Genomic DNA, 16,072 nt, shown 5'->3' on the forward strand with positions numbered 1-16,072 from the left:
ACTATAACGCCCCGTTGCCGACTCACTTTCGTGTGTTAACTCATTGCTTCACAACCACTTATTATCTTATTAAAGGCCATTGTACCGTTTCTCTAAATAATAAAGTAATGATGACTGCGTGCGGTGGGAGAATTTGTCGCTTTCAGGCGTAAGGACAGATTTTGCGAAAACGACGACATGTGTCGAGCAGGATGTGTGAAATTAAAATCTCGTCGAGTCAAGGATATGCAAAATCTAAGAGAAACTATATTGCGACAAAATATCCGCACGCAAAAAAAAACAAAAAAAAAAACCGATTATTATAATGTTATTAAATTTAATTGATACATTTATAGTAATAAATTAAAAGATCCGCCGTAAAAAACTTTTTAAATATCCTAATGTGCCTTGGCAAAAATATTTTCTTGTGCTATTTTCAAGCAACATAATATTTCGACAAAATTTGCAAAGTTGTAAAACCACTTCTCTCTCTCTCTCCCTCTCTTTCACTCTGTCTTTTCGTCTGCAAAAAAATTTATCACATCATAATGTTTCACTGATTGTGAATCTAATATATAATTTAATATATAATTACTGCTCTTACCGCATTCCTGATTATTTATCAATGCATATAATAATAAGTAAATACGTATTTACTTGAAAGGCAAAATCCAAACAATAGGGGGAGGGTGGGACATTTTTTTTGTCACTCGAAACTTGATGCTACTTGCTTTTCGCTACTTGAACGCATTTAATAGCGTCTACGTCACAAATTGGTTGCTTTACTCCGCTAACAGGATACATTTTATTATACAATGATAGAGCAAAGGTATGGACTGGTATCAAAACGTATCGCTCCACAACAACAACAGGTCAATCAACTGCGCTGTTGATATGTTCCTTGAACGTCCCCGTAACAAATTGTTGACCTCGGAGGGTCGGTGGGGAATTGCACATTACTGACGCATCGGCAAATCTGTGAGCGAGGGGACACTGCTGATATTCGCAAGGGCCTCCATCGATCATTTTCGTCGCATCGAGAAAATCGCTAGGGAGAATGTAGAATATTGCTGCGTGAATCTCGTTCGCTTTCAATACGGTCAAAAGTTATCTTTGGATCGTCCTTGGGGCGAAGTCGCGCTTTTCGTTGAAAAATAAGAATTTTATTATCGACTTTTACTATGAAAATAACATCGGCCTTTGCGCGCGCGCGCGCGCAAATGTTGGTACTCCTGGTGGCGAAATATTTTTAAATGATTTTCTGCAGAATTGCAAATAAATTTCCTTACACGTACAGAAGAAAAGTATCCGATAATCTTCGTGGAAAGGTATTTTAGTTATTTTTTTTTTTTTTCAGAGATATAAAAAAATATACTAGACACGAAGATATAATAAAAAAATATTAATGAGATACGTAGACTCCAAGAAAATATTATACCTCCGTGATAAAAGCACCGTAATAATAAATCGAGATGTCAGTCAGCGATCTCAACGCCCTGTGCATTATGTGATATACTAGAGACGCAGTTGCATCTTTCAATATATATTAGCCAGTAGCCCCGAGAATATGTTACGCTGTGATTTATTCACTTCGTGCACTCACGCAGTTTACCCTTTCGCAATATCACTTAAGCCGAGATAAACTTATTATTATTATCGAGTATTGCGTTGCACATATATGCATATCAATCATTGCGATAATTCCATACTTAGACAACGGAATTTACGCGTGAACGTACATGATTTTATCGCGCACATTAAGCTCCATCTCTTGCATCTCTCTCCGTGAGTGAATGAGGAGGAGGAGGAGGAGGAGGAGTCGGGGGTGGCCGAGAGGGCAAGGGGTGGTAGAGAGAGAAGGAGGGGGTGGGGGGGGGGAAAGGGACCGGAATGGATCGGATAATATTTGTGCGAAGAGAGAATCGGTCTCTCGAATGTACCGCGAAACACTTATGCAATCTATTTAAATTAGAGAAAAGTAACTGTGGCGCGTCCGAGTCAGGGCAGAAAGAGAGAGGTCCTCCCCTTTCCCCCGCCCCTCTCCCGCTGTCCGATTGCCCATTCCTTCGGGGGCCCATCGTTGCGCGCGCGCCGACGTCGTCGTAACCGATAAATTAAACACACGGGGATATCTCTTCCGGTTTGAAAGCACGCGAGCGAGCGAGCCGCACTGACGATGACGATGATGACGGTATTTTGGGCGGCTCCCGGTCGTTACATTCGGAAGGAATACGACGTGGGATTAAGGGACCGTCTCACGTTCGAGAGACCGAATCGTCGTTTCGCATCCGCGATGATATAAAAATGTCTCATTGTTCTATTTGATAAATGAATGATTCAAATCGATGAGTCAAATCGTAAACGCTTAGTAGTGACTTCATACCGCATTCTCCCTCCCCACCCCCGGTCTTCCCCTCCCCTCCCTCCCACCCTCCCTCCCCTGCCACCCCCTTAGCGAAGCTCTTAATTCCACGAATTTTTTTGACACTACGAAGGTATATATATATATATACGTTTTTTTTTGTCAGTGTCCGTTACCTTATTCAAGAGTCCATACCTAATAATAATTTATTAATATTAGTGTTTGTAACGCGTGTGCTTCTGCGGCATAAATTATGTCTAGCTATGCCTCGCTTAATGTTTTTCCAATATTTATCAATGCGCATAATGTTACAACTACATTTAAATTGTATGAAGTGAATAGAATGAAAATATTAATTTCTTTATTCGCAGACACATTAAAGATAGATAATTTGAAATATTTAAACTGGTATAATCCAAATGTTCAAGCTGGACTTATTAGTCCGGATTTGGTTTTACAAATATATTTAATATATTCTTCAAATATTTTATTTCCCCAGAAGATTATCAATCAACTCATTCAGCAAATGTCCAGACAACATCATGTCCAAAATCGGTATATAAGGAGTCTTAAAAATTTATTAAAGACGTTTTATAGCTCGATATTGGATGCTGGCTATTTATTTCCTTTAAACATTATTTTCACAGAATTCTGATTAACAAAGATATTTACCTGAGTACGTACCTTTAAACATTAATTCGAAAATATTGACTTCGAATTTATTGACTTCATATACAGTTCATATGCTACTCATAAATTTATGTCGCAGTAATAAAGTTTGTTTCTGCTGTACACAATAACATAAAATTTATACTCACGCCATAAAGCAAACAAAGTATAAATTTTTTTCTGCCTTCTTAGATGTAAGATCTGCCTGTTAAAGAAATTCTGTTTGATCAATATGTCGATTCAAGATTTATTTTATAATCTCGAAATATTCGATGATGCGAACCTCGATAAGTATGTATTATCTTCATAATTAAATTATCAATATGAATAATAAAATTGAATGACGGAATAAACGGAAACTTGTGTTGTGTACGTATGTGTCTTTATATTAAGTCCACTTATAAAAATTAATATTATCGTCTATTAAACTTGGCGGGATATAAAATGTAAACATCAAACTCTCTTGACATATATATAATGAAAACAGCATTAAAATGGAGAGAAAAAGAGAGAAAGAGATAGATAGAGAGAGATGTATAACGCTTTATCCTATTTTCTCGATCTTAATATATTCTTGCTTAAATCATTCAAGTCATATTTGGTCACATATGCCAGATTTTTTGCACTTTTAGCCAAATAATTCTCGCCAAAATAATGTCGAAGGGATACAAAGCTGCGCAATGATTATTCGCGCAAATGCGTGCAGCGCGCTGATAAATATGCACGACGCACGCGAGCTATAAAAGCTCGATTAACGTACGTCATTTTAAGGAACGTAACCCAACCTTGTCCCGATTCCCTTTCCGTAGCGATTGCCCGCAACGACAAGACGAGCCATGCGCTTTTGCAATAGTTCACGGCTTTGAAAAAAAGAAAAAAAGAATCAGAAAAACAAGAACCCACACACGTATAAACGTTATCACGCTCGACTCCTTCGCTGACAGAGCAGGCACTGCAAATCGAAATGGATATACACTTAGTTACATTCAACTGTAACTTTGTACAAGTGTTCCAAAGTGAATGGAAAGAAAATGTAAACTCTCTTTAAACTACAATCTGGTTGCAATTATCTTAAATTAAATTCCGCGACGTGGCAATTGTATTTTTTTTTTACAAGGTACAAAGTTTATGATGACTAGTCAGTTATCACAATTTTGCAATCTCCGATATTGCAGATGCATATATATATGTGCGAATCTGAGCGCGACAAAAAATATATCTAGTTAAATTTCATTTAAAAATTTTGGCGAAAGAGAAAACGATAACAAAATAGATTCCTATATTCAAAAATATTTAAAGAATACCATATTGAAAAAACTATAGCTTTGACTTGATTGTATTTTTGGTGACTTCTTGCTTCGAAATACAGAACTGCTTTGTAGCATAAACTGCTACCTGAAAGAATTTGTAGGCGTGGTGTGTCCAGGTCAGCCACCAATAGATGATAAAAAAAGGTTTCCTTAGAAAAAAAAGAAAAACAAGATTTTCTTGACATTCGAAATTTAGGTCTCTCGCCCCGAATAAGTTTCCTTTGTCTGCAATTGCAAGTAGAGCTGCTTCAGGCTCCATTTAAGATAGAATTGCAAAATCATATTTATTCCTTTAGCGAACCTTCGCATAAATACATGAAAATGATTTCCAAACTCAGCCTCAATTTTTTTATTAAGCATCACCAAAAATGATTACGTTCTTAATATTCAATGCTCCATGTTGACGCTAAGGAAGCATCGACTCCGATACTTTGATTAGCAAACTGAGTCATTGAAATTAAGATCGCAAAAACACACCTTGCGCATGTGCAAGTGCAACCTTGATGACTTCCATACGAACTTTACTTTATTTATGTAGAAATTCTTTGTCTCGTTTAAAATTAAAATTAACCCATCGAAAGAGAGAGAGAGAGAGAGAGAGAGAGAGAGAGGTCCAAGGCAACATATTTAATCCAACATATATATATATATATATATATATATATACATATCATTATTATTATTATTATTATTATTATTATTATATATTATATATTATATATATATAATAATAATATATATATTATAATAATATATATAATATATAATTATATATATATATATATATATATATATATATATAATATAATATATATAATTATATATATATATATATATATATATATATATATATACTATATATATAAAATATATATATAAATATAATATAATAAATATATATATTGCATAAATTGAAAAAATATCCAATATTTTTAAATTTCCGGTAAAAAGCGGAAATTTTAAATTTTAATTCTAAATTTCTAAAAGCGCCTGAGAGGCGCTCGTCTGTCGTAAACTATCGACGTAATGTGCAAGATAGTACACATGAGACCAAAAAAAAAAAAAGGTATTATTGTCGCTCTGTTATTGCGGTTGTTGACTGCCACTGGCTTACCTTCGAAAGAAGGAGCGCATTGATCGCGTGAACGAGTTAACGTGTTGTGGGGGCTTCGCTCCCAGGTGTGTCTCGCATATGTTATCTTCGTAATTTTATTAACCCAAGTTACATCTCGGTCAAACGTGCCGTGAAATTTTTCCTCGGATAGTCAGACAGATCGGCTTGTGTCGCTCTCACTTTCGTTTTCTTTTCTTTTTTCTTTTTTTTTTTTGCGCAAGATGTAGGCGGAATATTGATCGAGACGAAGTCATTTGCCTCGCTGAAGAAATATTGGAGAGTTTGCCTCAACTACCGGAAAGGGAAACTGCTTCATGCAGTAATCTGTTCATAAAATATATCAATCACCGCGAACGAGCGGTCCAAAGTTTATGATTTAGATGCAAAATTCAAGATTCACAAAAAAATCTCCTCGCACATAACTAACATTTTCAAAGCTTTAAAAATATATATCGAGAAGAATTAACGATTTTTTAAACACATAAAATATTAATATCAATATTAATATAATTTTAATATTAATATTAATATTAATATAATTTTAATATTAATATAAATTTAATATAAACTTTAATATAATATAAATTTTAATATTTTTAATATTAATATCAATCTAATATAAATTAAATCTTGACATAAAAAGTCCCTAAAGTTTTAAAGACTCGATCATACAGCTTTCGAAAAATTCGATTGTTGAATCTAATATCTATCGAAAAACCTTTGATTCGATTTCCGTGAAGTTATCGAAGCGCAGAAAGCAGTAAAAATTGTTTACGAAAGAATCTACAATTATAATGAAATCCACATCATTGCACGAAAAGAAATAAAACCCTTTATTGCGCTTTCTCGTTCTTTGGGGGGAGAGGTGCATTGGTAAGAGAGAGAAGGAACGTAAGGCGAGGGTTAAGGACGTTTAGAAAGGGTCGCGTATCGAAGCCGCCGGCGAGCACAAGAAGAACGAAAGTGCCGCGCTTGTAAATAACGAAATGGAAAATTCTCTCCTTAGTCACGGCATACTTTCACATCGACACGCTGCACTTGCTTATCGCGTTTAGGTAGAGGAATCGCGCGGTGTTGTACGTACGTCCGTCTTGAGCACGTGCGCGCGCATTTACGCACCTGCGTTAACGCGCGCGAGTACGTGAAAGGTATTTAACGAAAGGATAAGGGAGACCCGAGTGAGGTCGCTAATCGCAATCGCGATTGCGACAAACGAGAATGTTGACGTGTAATAGCGATGTTTATCGTTAGTAATTAATACAATGATCGATGATAAATTTCAATATTAATGGTAAATATATATAATAAAGGTAGAAATAATATTCACAAATATATTTAAAGAGAAAGGAGAGAGTAATGTGGAAATGTTTTTTATGTAAGCTTTATATATGGAAATTTAAAAATATTGGAATATATATATATATATATATATATATATATATATATATAGAGAGAGAGAGAGAGAGAGAGAGAGGCTCAAGGCGAGTTTCCAACACACACACACACACACACACACACACACACACATATATATATATATATATATATATATATATATATATATAGAGAGAGAGAGAGAGAGAGAGAGAGAGAGAGAGAGAGGATCAAGGCGAGTTTCCAACATATTCATATCAACTATTCGCGCGAGATCGGACTCAACGATAATTGACGAATATTTTATACTACTGTGTATATTGCACGTACAATAATATATTGAAATTGAGTGCAAAAATTGCGACACTATTATAGATGACGTGAATTGAATATGTACAGGTCTCGTGCACGCAGTACGTTGTTAATTGCATCGCGTTTGCGCAAACTCTTGTAAGATATTGCTTTCGAATATGAATGTTACGACCGGTTATTTCTCGCTAATAATTAATAAGACGGATACAAATGATAAAATAAAATAATTGCAATAAATAGTAATAAATAATGATGTAATAATGAAATTATATTATGAATCACGGCTGCACGACTGTGTTCGTGGAAGTTTCATCACATTTCGAAATATTTAATTTCTCTCTTCTTAAACCATATTTTCACACAATTCCACTAATAATAATAATAATAATAATAATAATAATAATAATATCTAAAAAGAGAAAAGATATATAAATGCACATTTTCTTTCTACTTTATTATTAAATATAACAAAATGATAAGATTTAATCAACAATAATAAAATAGCAGTAAGTAAATAAAAATATATAATGAATTGTTTCTGAAATTAAAAGTTCACTCACTGAGACTGCTTTCAGTCGCTTGAACATACTCTACCAACTCTCCTGATCTCCAGGAAGCAATCACTCTTATGCTTGAATATACTTTCCCTCTGTCGCGGGTTTTTATCTGTATAATTTCCTTCCTATTGAATTCATCGACTAATATTATAGTAATATTTAAGGGAATCACGAGGAAAGCAATTTTTTATTCTTCACGAGGAGATGATTGCGAAACTCAGGAACGAAAATAGTCTAGCCCAAAAAAATGTATTTATGTAATTATATATAAAGTCATGTGTAATTAAATCCCAAATTTGGCGCAATATATGATCTGGCCATATATAATTAACTCTGAAATTTGACGCGATGATCTTATCTTATATAATCATATTCGCCTAGATCTGATTATATATTAAAACAGATCTGGCCGAATGTGATTATATAAGATCATATTGCGCCAAATTTCAAATTATTTACGAAATTATTTTAAATATAAATTAAATTATTTCGAATATTAATTACGAAAAATTTATTTCTTTTATTTTTTCTATAATCAATTAAATAAATTGTTATATGCTTTTCACACACACACACACACACACACACACACACACACACACACACACACACACACACACACACACACAATTAATAGAATAGTATAAAATAACATAGTAATAAATAATATGATTTATATTTTCGCGTTATACCCATTCATGTTCATCACTTCGACAATTTTCTCCCGACGATTGCGCAGCATTCAACGTCATCGGGGGAAGTTATAAACGTCAATGTCTGCTGCTCGGTTTGTCTCTCGACAAAAGCTACTACGTGCGAATTTCACGAATCGCGAGACTGCGCGCGAGGATGCTTACTTGGTGAAATTGGACAATTAAAATTCTACAAGCGGGTCGTTAAGACGTGTGTCTTGCATTTTCAACTGCCGTTTGGAACTCCATCAGTATCATTAACCATCATCATTTTTAACGAGTCGACAGTTTATTACGAGGCTTCTACCGCTTATAAAGAGATGTATCGTTCTGTAGAAAAGATATATTATATATAAATTTTAATTCCGCTCGCGACGTTGTGATAGTACGATCTTCAAAGATTTCTTTTCAATCACAGATGCTCGATGCTTCGAGCGAATAGGCCACGCCAAATTTCTGATACCGCCTCCACTCTACATTCTCTTTTGGCACAACAAATTTTCACAGCATTATTGTATTATTTTTCAAATCCTCCCCCTAACAATCTCTTAAGTTTGTTATAGAACTAAGTTTATTCTAGAGCTTATCTTTTTATTTGAAATTTCGAATATGCGAGAAAAGTGCGAATTTATAAACTTCAATTTTCTATTTATTTCAAACTGCCTTCCTCTTTTTTTTTTGTTTAATTCATAGATTTTTTGCTCCGAGATCCACATGTTTTTTTATTCTGCAATTTCTCAAAGAAGAAAATTATTCAAATGCATTCATTCTTGATAATATATTACTCGCTAGAGTAGTTTTCCTTGCTCGTTTATAATTACTGATACAGCATCAAGAAGACAGCGGCAAATGTCCTAGTGACCTAAGTAACGATAATAATCTGTCACAACAGAATGTACTTCGATCTTTCCATAGTTCGTTTATAACTTTATAAGAACATAAGATAATGCCAATGACAGCTAGATAACTTTCAATTCATATCGATGCAATTAAGATATATATATATATATATATATATATATATATATATATATATATATGGTATATATGGCTAATAGACAAGATCAAGTTGTTAGTTACAAGTGAATCATGTAACAACAGCTTGTTTAAGGATGTGACATATATCAAAATACAAAAGCATTAAAATTTCATAGATTGTTCTACTATATCTTCTGAATATTTGTGTAAAAACTAAGCACAATTCTCTTAATGGTTTGGAAATTATTTAAATTTAAAGTTACTATTGATTTTTATAGAAAATCGCCTATTGTAGCACTTACTGACAAATTTGACAAAGAAAAAATATTATCAATGAAATAAAAATTTTCACATATATTAAGGAAAGTCTAATAAATATTTGAGCAAAACTTGATTTAGATCTACTAATTCGTTTAAAAGTTATTTACTAAATATTGTAGAAAAATATTATCTGTCTTTTTCTGCAAATTACTCGTTTTTCATTGTTTTTTGCAGTTGATTTTAGAAGATCGAGTCACGATCAAAAGTTTTTGCCATAAATTAGGAAAAAATATTAATTACAATTATTTTCTTTTACGAAGATGTCAAAATCCATATTATTTCGTGATACTTTAATTTTTTTCATAACCCGAATTTATTTTTTTAATTTTTCAAACAGTATAAACATAAGAAACATGTTTTCTTTTTAATTTTGACAATTTTTTGCTACTATGTACATCCAGAACATTCTTAATAATTCATTTACTGTATTATTAATATTATTATTATTATGTAAAATCTATTATCTTATTCTTATCCTTTATCAATCACATTTATATAATTTGATTGATTGATAAGTAATTTTGCAAAAGAAAGAAAAAAATATTTTCAAGTATGAAAGAAAATCAGCTAAAAAAAGGCTATTTCTAAGAATTTTTTTAGCAAAAAATTGTTTTCTTTTATATATATATATATATATATATATGATATATATTGTATTATGATATATATATTATGATATATATATGATATATATATATATATATATATATATATATATATATGATATATAGTGATATATATATATATATATATATATATATATATATATCACTTTGTTAGCATCGCAAAGTACAATTTCAACTATTTTTTTGTGAAATTTTCGTAAAAAATTATTAATATTATATAATAGCCAAAAGTTTGAGCCGCTTTAAAAGGGGAAAGGAGAGGAAGGAAAAACGTAGAGGGCCAATAGAAGCTCTAAACAAAAAAGAACAAATATTTTTATAAAATATAAGACAATAGCTTTAGTTGCACATATAGATTTAAAAAAAAATAATTTGTTATAAAATGGAAAGATTTCTTTTGAAGAAAAAAGTTCCAAAATTGATGAGAACTTAATCTCTTTTGAGTTTTCTAACATTATAAAAAAACTAATTATTCAATTAAAAATTCCATATGTGCAACTAAAGCTATTGTCTTATATTTGAAGAAAATACTTGTTTTTTTTTCTGTGCTTTCGTTGCCCTGCTACGCGTGCATCCGTTTCATTAAGGCGGTTTCCAAAATTGGCTATTGTAGTCAATATTGTAAGCCGCCTTCAAGAATAAATATATAAATATATAAATTATATAAATATTAATATTTTTTAACAAAAATTTCATAAAAAGTAGTTCAAATTATGTACCTTGTGATGTCAATAATGTGATTTAAAAAAAAAAATATATTTACCAGAAAAAATATCCTTAATAATAACCTTTTTTTTTAACTATTACGCTGGTTTCTCCCCTTAAGATTATCTAACAATTCAGGTCCGCTGACGAGAAATAAGGCTCGTGATTATAAACATATATCTCTTACGTATCACTTCCAATTCTTTTTTTACTTTTGCTTATCTAACAACTGGAACAACCTAGTGAAAACTACTCTAATTACGTCCACTATTCTAAGAACAATGACCTATCAGTATGAATACGTTCGACCATTGGTTATCAAAGCTATTTATTCAGATCAGGTCAAAGTTATTTCTAAAGTCATGAAGTAATTGTTCCTCTCTTCGGTGACAAAGGCAGATGCAAATAATATGCAAAACAGCGCGAAGCTCCCTTTTGTCATCGACTTGAGAGAACTCTCGTCGAACATTCGAGACACACGCGTGGAAATCTAAGGCCCCGATAGGATTGGCGACAGTTGCAGAGTGCAAGCGTCTCTAAAATGGCGTGGCAAAAGCGCCGATTATTGTTATGCGATTGTTATTAAATCGTGTCTAAACGAGAAACGACAAGTGCGCGGCGAGTTACGGGGGTTACCCAATAAAGTAGCTTCGACGTAACTTTCTCCGAGAGAGAGACAAACCACGCGCGTGCGTATCAAGGGGTACTGGCCTCTGAACTTCGGCTTGCGATACCGTGCGCCTCTTGCTAATGATAAGTATACGACGACGTGCGCGGAAAATCCGTGTCGCCCCGGGATTGCAAGCGGTTTTAGAAAGTCGCTCGCCACCGTCCTCAGCATGAATCCATATTTGCAACTAATGCCATTTCGTGTCGCAAAACACCGTGGCGGTAACAGGCTTTACGAGGATTTATGGAGCTTTTTATTTCGCCCAGAAGTACACATTACGTTTTATATGTGGAAATTTATATGGAGAAGTTTTGCGGTATCGATGCGCAATGTTTCTGCGAAATTATATGAAACCTCGTTGCGGATATTCGGGAATTTATAACTGCGGACTTTTTATACTTGAATAAGAAATATGTATTTTAACCAATACATATTTCGCACACCCCGTACATCTGTTTATTCTTGCTTATTCAGGAGATCTCCGTCTCCTTCTAATTCAATGGATACGATGATTAAAGTCAGCTATACAGTTGCCATATATTTCTGGACTGTCTATACGCAAAATGAATTAAAAACTTTCTTGAAACACTTCAAGGTGAGGAGAGGAACGTGCGTGAAAATCTGACGAGGGATGATTCATCCTCCTTCGATATGTCATGTAATCCCTTATGGGGGCACCATCGTCCCATGAAATAAAGCTTTGTGTCAGAACAAAAGGTATAGAATTCTAGTTTCGATCAATGAGCCCTTTTTTGATAAAGAATCGTTCAAGCGAATATTCCTTTGCTAACTGAAAGATGAATCTTTTCGATGAGATTCGCATAATAGTGCCATGATAACAAAGGAGATAATGTAAAATATTTTATTGTTACTGTACTATTTTATTACGTTATTATTTATTATTAAATTATTAAACATGTATAATTTTGCAAGCTTGTACAATAATTATTTCAATAATTTCTCATTAATATGTAATAGATATAGTAACAGGTCAAATCACATTATTGGAATTGAATTATTAATGAGGTATCGTATTATGAATAATGGATTTAAATAAATTTAATCGATTCTCGATTACGCCACAATATTATGCCAACTTATGCATGTGTGTGTGTGTGTGTGTATTTATATAAATTTAAACATATTAAATTAAAAATCTAAAATTTTAAATTAACTTAAAATCTACATTCTGTGTCAGTTTTATTTTTCTACGGCTTTGCAAGAGAAACATAAAATTAAAATTATTTATAATTTCTAATATATATATATATATATATATATATATATATATATATATATATATATGAATATGTATATTAATTTTAATTTTTTATTGCGCAATTTTTTTTATATCTTTTTAATCTTCGTGTCTTATCTATATAATACATAAAAAAGCTTCTTTGTGTCATATGCACATATATACATACATAACATGTATGCAAACTGTAGAAAAATAAAACTGACACAGAATAAAGATTCTAAGTAAATTTAAAACAGATTTTTAATTTAACATACTTAAGTTTATATGTATATATATATATATATATATATATATATATATATATATATGTATGTATGTATGTATGTATGTATGTATATATATGTATATATATATATATATATATATATACTATATGTATGTATCTATGCTTATATGTATGTGTATATGTGTGTGTATGTGTGTGTACAAAGAAGCTCCTTTATGTATTAGACATATAAGACACAAAGTAAGATTGAAAAGAAAGAAAGGAAAGAAAAAGAGAAAGAAAGGAAAAAAAAACTCGCACAATAAAACATTGCATGTATTATTTTTTTACGTTATTATTTAGATTAAATTATCATACATGTATAAATTTGCAAGCTTGTACAGAAATTATTCCAATAATTTCTTGTCATTGATATGTAAATAGTAATATGTCAAATCACAAATGAATTATTAATGAGATATCGTATTATGCATAACGGATTTAAGTAAGTTTAATTCGATTTTCGGTTATGCCACAACATTACGCCGAATATGCATGTGTGTGTGTGTGTTCATATAAACTTAAGTATGTGTTAATTAAAAATCTGTTTTAAATTTACTTAGAATCTTTATTCTGTGTCAGTTTTATTTTTTTACAGTTTGCATACATATTATGTATGTATATATGTGCATATGACACAAAGAAGCTTTTTTATGCATTATATAGATAAGACACGAAGATTAAAAAGATATAAAAAAAATTGCGCAATAAAAAATTAAAATTAATAAACATCGTTGGTTCAATATATACGATTCGTTTCTATAAAATGTAATTGATGATAATCTCATTGCAGTTTTAATATATTGAACACGTAATTCTGAATGTAGGTCAAGTCTGACGACACTTTTCTACATGATTTCAATGACAATCATCCTAAATGCTCCCCTCGTGCAAATTCTTTAATGCTACAATCGCTGATAATTCAAACAGTTGAAATTGAGATTTTAGAAACCAGACACGAACCCAATTTGAATTTTTCGATATTTTCGACATAAAGAAAATGAAGAATTCTAAAATCATCGATATAAAACTCCTCTGATTCCACATCATATATTTTTAACATATATTCTTAATTTTATAAATTTTTCATTTTTCTGATCCATAATAATCAATCTCGCATCTTTGACATTTTAATTAAAAATTATCGTAAGTTTCACTTCACTGCCTGCTTTCGTAAAGCTTCGATAAGGTCTTAATTTGACTTCTTACGACACAGTATGACAGATCTTTTTCGTATATTCTACTTCAAGGAACATTAAATAAACGAGCCACGTTATGTCGAGTGCAGTCATCGACTTAAGCAAATAATAATTTTACGTAACAAAAACGAATAGAGAGAAAGAGAGAGAGAAAGGGGAAAATGGAGCGGAGAGGAGGGGGAGGAGAGGGGAGGGGGAAAGATGGAAGGAGTAAAAAGATTATGAGTAGCACATCTTTCGCATTGTGGGTTTAACGAACCGTACAAGAGATTCTATCCTACACACATATAATTCGACCACAGCAACTTACTTTGCATTAACCAACGTGTAATGCATTATAAATGCGAAATACTAATTAGATAGCACGAAACATTTCTTGCACCTGTATAAAGCACCTGTGTTTTCTACACAAACATTTATTATTTGCACACCGTCTCTAGGAACTGTTTGCAGAAAACGACCACTGTCTTAATTTCTTCATTTTCGCAGACTTTTAGTTTTCACCTTCAGTTACGAAAATCGCGATAGCGATTTCAATGCCAGTAGTAATTTAGCGGTAACACAATTCGTTTATAAATTTTTTACCAAATGAGTAATTATAATAATTATTCATTAAACGATATAACAATTAACGGATGGATTTGTTTGTTACTTTCGCTTTTCAGATGTGGCACTTGACGTGTGTCGATGACTTCTTAAACCGCGCCTTTTACAAAGTCGGCCTCATTGTCGGTCGACATCCCGGCTACTTCGTAATCGTGCCGATACTATTGGCTTGCATATGCTTCACCGGCTATCAAAGGATACACTACGAGATTGATCCGGAATACCTCTTCTCGCCCGTCAACGGCCCCAGCAAGACCGAGCGAGCGATAGTCGAGCAATACTTCAAAGTCAATTACAGCCATCAATTCAATGTCGGTCGTATTACTCGACCAGGTGAGATTTTCATCAATCATTCATTCTGGCGGTTTCTTCTCTCACGAAGAATTCCACGAATCTAATAAAGAAAATCCCAGAAAATCCTTTTAATCGACAGCTGGCACATAAAATATATAGAATAAAAAGATTCCTCTGTAAAATGCTCTAGAAAAGATGCAATACAAAAGGCGAGTAAATATAAAAGAGAATTATTAAATATTGCAATCATTTTTCAACTGCAATTCTTCAACATTGAAATTATTGGATTCATAGTCTCAATTTTTTTTTTTAATTTTGTAAAATTGAATTTATTTTAAGTTAATTTTTTTTAATATTTTTTTTTTCTTTCTTTATAATTTCTATTATTAAATACTTTCATAAGTGGACTTCCTCGCCATGTTTGTAGAAATGTAGTTCACAATTCAATCTCCTCTTGCTGTAATTAAAGGTAATATTTTAGGATTTCTTCTTGATTCGAGATCAATTAAATCTGTTGCTTGTTGCAGGCCGATTCGGTCATGTAATCGTGATTCCCAAGGACGGCGGGAATAACATGCTGAAAACCTCGATTTGGGAAGAGCTAATGAAACTCGATCAATTAATTAAAAATGTCAAAGCAAAATATGAGAACAACGAATTCACATACGAGCAGATTTGCGCACGGTGGCTTGATGAGTGTTTCACCAACGATATTCTAAATCTACATCACGTGATAGAGTAATCATAAACTGCAATAAAAAAATTAATACGCAAAAAA

General features: G+C 32.3%; 1 protein-coding gene across 3 annotated transcripts in view; it reads left to right on the forward strand.

Moving 5' to 3' along the window:
• Window positions 1-16,072, forward strand: part of LOC126849756 (patched domain-containing protein 3) — a 33,502-nt gene that overhangs the window by 3,051 nt on the left and 14,379 nt on the right. For all 3 annotated transcript variants that reach the window (XM_050591958.1, XM_050591948.1, XM_050591966.1), the window contains exons 2-3: window positions 15,060-15,333; window positions 15,822-16,032. In XM_050591958.1, the coding sequence (XP_050447915.1) occupies window positions 15,060-15,333; window positions 15,822-16,032 (485 nt within the window). The remainder of the gene's footprint in view (window positions 1-15,059; window positions 15,334-15,821; window positions 16,033-16,072) is intronic.

The sequence above is a fragment of the Cataglyphis hispanica genome, chromosome 1, assembly GCF_021464435.1.
Source record: "Cataglyphis hispanica isolate Lineage 1 chromosome 1, ULB_Chis1_1.0, whole genome shotgun sequence".
Lineage (NCBI taxonomy): Eukaryota > Metazoa > Arthropoda > Insecta > Hymenoptera > Formicidae > Cataglyphis > Cataglyphis hispanica.